We start from the raw sequence: 4,529 nt of genomic DNA on the forward strand, positions 1-4,529 counted from the left end.
TCTCCTTCCCCGCGCGGGGGGGGGGGGGCTGAGAGAGCGAGCGCCCCCCCCTTCCCCTGCTCCCCTGTCTGTCTGTCTCCGTCCGCCTCCCCCTCCACGCCCCTCCCCTCCGTCCATCGTCTGCCTGGCTCCTTCCCTCCCTCCTTCCGCCCCCACCCCGGCTCGTTCCCGGCTCGGAGCCCGGCTAGGCTCTGTTCTGGGCATAGGCGCTGACCTTGCGCCCGCCTGCCCGTCCGTCCGTCCGTCCCCCCCCCCCCCCGTGTGTGTCTCCTCCCCTCCCCATCTGCCGCCTTCCCGCTCTCTCCAGCTCCTTCACCCTCACGCCCCATTGTGCCTCTCTCGACCCATGGCCATTGGGAGCTGACCGCCCCCACCCACGCTCCCTCCCGGGGGGGGGCTGCGGATGGGGGTCCTGCCCCCCTAGATGCCGCCCCCCTCCGCATGGCTCCGGCCCCCACCCCCGGCTTCTCCTAGCGGACCGGAGACACAATGGTGGTAAGTGGGGGGGTTTATTGTCTGGGCTGACGGGGAGGGGTCCCCATTGGATTGTGCCCCCATGTTTGTTTAACCCTCTGCCCACCCCCAAATGCTGCCCCCGGCGCCAACGCTCCCCCCACATGCACCTGTTCCTTAGCCCCACCCACATCCCAAACCCCATATATATATTTAGGGTCTCCTCCCCTGCACCCCTAATCCCCCTTCGGGGTATCTCTCAGATTGGGGGATCTATTCCAATATGTATTTAGGGTCCCCTCCCCATACCCTACAATCCCGCCTCGGGGCATGTCTCAGATGGGGGTTTAGGGAGTTTTAGTGGTGTCTTCCCCCCCATAAACCTCCCTGACCATAAAGATTTGTGGGGGATCCCCACCCCCACAGTGCACACCTCTCTCACTTTCGTGTTTGTGTGTGTGGGGGGGGAGGCGAGAGATTTTGCAGGGAATCCCAAGTTCCAAAATCCCCACACCCCCAAATCCTCTTTTTGGGGGCCAAGGGAATCACCCCTATAAATGCTCTGAGATTTGGCAGTCCCACTTCCACGCTGTAGGTATTTTGGGGGTGCCCGGTTTCTCTCATCAGTTTTTATTTGGGAGGGCTATAATTTTTCCAGCTGCCTTGCTCTGTATTTTGGGGTCTTGGCCCCTTTCTGCCTGAAATCACCTGACACCCAATCTTAGCCCCCCCATGAGGGGTTGTGCTCTCCACTTTTGCAGAGGAAATGGGGGGGTCTCTGTTAATCCAGTGGGGGGATATTCAGCCCCCTAACCCCGAATGATGCAGCTAGATGGGGGAAATGGGGACACACACCAGAGTTGTGGGGGGAGAGAGCCCCAACCCCAAACTATTGGGGTGGGTTATAAGGGGGCCAGATAGGCTGGGGGTGGGTTATGGGGGAGCAGCTCGCCAAGGGGCAGGGATTGGAGGTGCAGCTAGGTAGGGGGTGGGAGATAAGGGGGACAGCTGGGCTGGGGAGGAGTGATCTGGGGGGCAGCCGGGCTGGGGAAGAGGGAACTGGGTTTTGGGGGGCATCGTGTGCTTTTCCTGGGTCCCCGTGGGAGGAACTGGGCCATTGCAAGAAGCTGTTATGTAACCCCCACCACGTGTCTTAATCCCCCCCCACGTGGAGGTGGGAGTGCAGGGGTGTGTGTGTGTGTCTCCTACACAATCCCTTGTGGGAGGAAGGGAGGCAGTGGGGGAGCAGGGATATGGCCAGATGTTTCTGGGGGTCGGTTCCTTGGCGGGGGGATGGGACGGGAAGGTGCATGGGGTGGTTACCCTCCTGTGTCTGTCTCACCCTTTGTCTTCTTTCTCCCTCCCCCAGATCTGGTCTGTTGGGCTCTGCCCTCCCCCCCAAGCCCAGGCACCCCCTTCCCCCCATGGCATTCCCCACTCCCCCCCCTTACACCCATCCCACTCGGAGAGAAGGACCAGGCCAGGGTTCTGGGTTCTGGGCCTGCCCCGGTTCTGAGGCCCCCCCGATCAATAACCGGAGCCTCCATGCAACTGACAGAGAGGACGTGGGCTCCGATCCAGCCCCAGGGCAGGGAACGGGGCACGGGGTCTTTCCCCTCTAGGGGGACACCAGCTCTGATGCAGCCCCAGGTTGGGTTGGATTTTGGGGTGCCGTTTGGGGTTCCGTATGCATTTGGGGCTGTCAGGTGCGGTGACTTCTACTCCTCATGAGCTGCCTCCGCCCGTGCCTGTACTCCTCCCTTGGCACCCCTCAACAAGGTCCTGCCCCCAAATCTGTCTGGTGGGGATAGGAGGGGAGATGTCCCTTTCCCAGCAATCCTCCAACCTCTCCGGGCAGTGCCAGGGATTTGGGGGTGATGGGGGGCTGTCTCAAAGGATAAAACGGGGAGCTGCAGGAGGAGGTGGGGGTCATGGCAAAGAATATCTAAGCAGGCAGCTCGGGTGTGAATTATTGACGGGAAACCGGATCCATGGAGATTGTTGCTCCCTGGGCTGCTAAAGCCAAAGGGGATGGGATTACATGGTGCAGGGGGGAGAACTGGGACAGTTGTCATATAGCAGGGATGCAGCCACCTCTGGGGTGGGGCAGCATCTCAGTGCTGGGTGAGTTGTCCCCATGCAGCATTATGTGCGGCTGTTCCCCAGCTGCCCCAACCCAGAGCTAGCTGCATCTCCGCACCGGACAAGTCATCCACATGTGGTGTTATGTGCAGCTGTTCCCCAGCTGCCCTGCCCCAGAGCTGGCTGCATCTCTGCACCAGACAATCTGTCCCCGTGCAGTGTTATGTGCAGCTGCTCCCCAGCTTTCTCCCCCCTGAGGTGGCTGCAACTCGGCTTTGGGCTCCTTTTGGGGGATGGTAAATTGATGCTGATGTCTATTTGATTTGCCCTTGCAGGCCCGCAGCACGGACAGTCTGGACAGGACGGGGGATGGGCCGCTCCGCCCTCTGGGGAACACAGCCGCCAGTGTCAAGGGGAAAGCCCCCAAGAGGTAAGCAAGGGGAGTCCTGTTCCGGGAGAGGCGTTCCTAGTGGTGAGTGTGGCATGATGCGTGCCTGGCCCGTCCATGCAATTGGGGAGCAAGTGGGTTCTCTGCTGGGGTCCCCGTGAGCTGGACGGTCGCTGATGGGAGGGCAGGGCTCAGATCTCAGGCTCCCCCCTCGGGGGCACGTGTCCCATGGGAGTCCAGCTAGAGAAACAGACAATTAAAGGAACAATAGAAATGACAGCATCCTCTAATACCTGGGCTGAGATATAGCTCCAGGGGAAGGATGGGGCTGTGTCTGGGAGCCAGGGAGTCCGAGGGGCTCAGGTATAGCGAGGGGCCGTGTCCGTGTCTGGGTGCTGGAAGGCCTGGGGGTCTGGGATATAGCGGGAGGGAGGGTATGTCTCGATGCAAGGGGTCCCAGGGCTGGGATATAGCCTGGCGGGAGGATGGGCTGTGTCTGGGTGCGAGGGAGTCCAGGGTGCTGGGGTATAGCGAGGGGACGGGGATGTCTTGGTGCCATTAGAGCTGGGATATGGGGGGGGGGGGGCGTGTCTAGGTGCTGGGGGTCCCAGGGCTGGGATATAGAGGGGCGTGTGTCTAGGTGCTGGGGGTCCCAGGGCTGGGATATAGATGGGGGGCATGTCTAGGTGCTGGGGGTCCCAGGGCTGGGATATAGAGGGGGGTGTCTAGGTGCTGGGGGTCCCAGGGCTGGGATATAGAGGGGGTGTCTGGGTGCTGGGGGGGTCCCAGGGCTGGGATATAGAAGGGGGCAGGGGAGACACTGGGCTCTGTCTCGCTGTTTGGTAGATGGCTGTTACCTGATTAGGGTGCTTGGGGTATTCTGGGGGTGCTGTATGCTGGGTGGTTGGAGTTTGGGATATAGCAACAGAATAGTGTTTTGTCTGCGGTTGGGGTCCCCGGTTGGGGAACTGCAGAGGGGAGAAGGGTTCTGGGGGGTTGGGGGTCCCGGGTTGGGGTACAGCAGAAGGGAAATAGGTTCTGGGGGTTTGGGGTACAGCCAAGGGGGGATGGGTTCTGTGGGGGGTTGGGGGTCCCTGGTTGTGTATAGCAGAGGGTTGGGGTACCCAGTGCTGTGTGAGTATCAGGGTGTCAGGTTACTCTGTGCTACCTGGCTTAACATGTGGGGTTGGGTACCTCATGGTGAGTAGGATACCGTGGGGTGTTGGTACCCCATGTTATCTGGGTACAGCGGTGTTGGGGTACCCTGCGGGTGGGTACCTCGTGCTGTCTGGGGTACAGCGGTGCTGGGGTGCCCTCTGCTGTGTCGGGTACCATGGGGCTGGGTACCCCGTGCTATCTGGGGTACAGCAGTGTTGGGGACACCATGCTGTGTGGTATCATGGGGGGTGGGTACCCCATGCTTTCTGGAGTACAGTAGTGTTGGGGTACCCCGTGCGGTGTGGGGGGTACCATGGGGGTGGGTACCCCATGCTTTCTGGAGTACAGCAGTGTTGGGGTACCCCATGCTGTGTGGGGTACAGCAGTGTTGGGGTACCCCATGCTGTGTGGGGTACCGTGGGGGTGGGTACCCGGTGCTGTGTGGGGT

The 4,529-nt window shown here is 61.1% G+C and overlaps 1 protein-coding gene across 1 annotated transcript in view; it reads left to right on the forward strand.

The window, feature by feature from the left end:
• Window positions 1-299: 299 nt before the first annotated feature.
• ARHGAP33 (Rho GTPase activating protein 33) overlaps window positions 300-4,529 on the forward strand; it is a 31,135-nt gene continuing 26,905 nt past the window's right edge. Inside the window, exons 1-2 of the mRNA XM_029913127.1 lie at window positions 300-495; window positions 2,871-2,965. Of these exons, the coding sequence (XP_029768987.1) occupies window positions 490-495; window positions 2,871-2,965 (101 nt within the window). The 5' untranslated portion in view covers window positions 300-489. The remainder of the gene's footprint in view (window positions 496-2,870; window positions 2,966-4,529) is intronic.

This window comes from Terrapene carolina, unplaced genomic scaffold (genome assembly GCF_002925995.2).
Source record: "Terrapene carolina triunguis isolate 2854851 unplaced genomic scaffold, T_m_triunguis-2.0 Scaffold461, whole genome shotgun sequence".
Lineage (NCBI taxonomy): Eukaryota > Metazoa > Chordata > Testudines > Emydidae > Terrapene > Terrapene triunguis.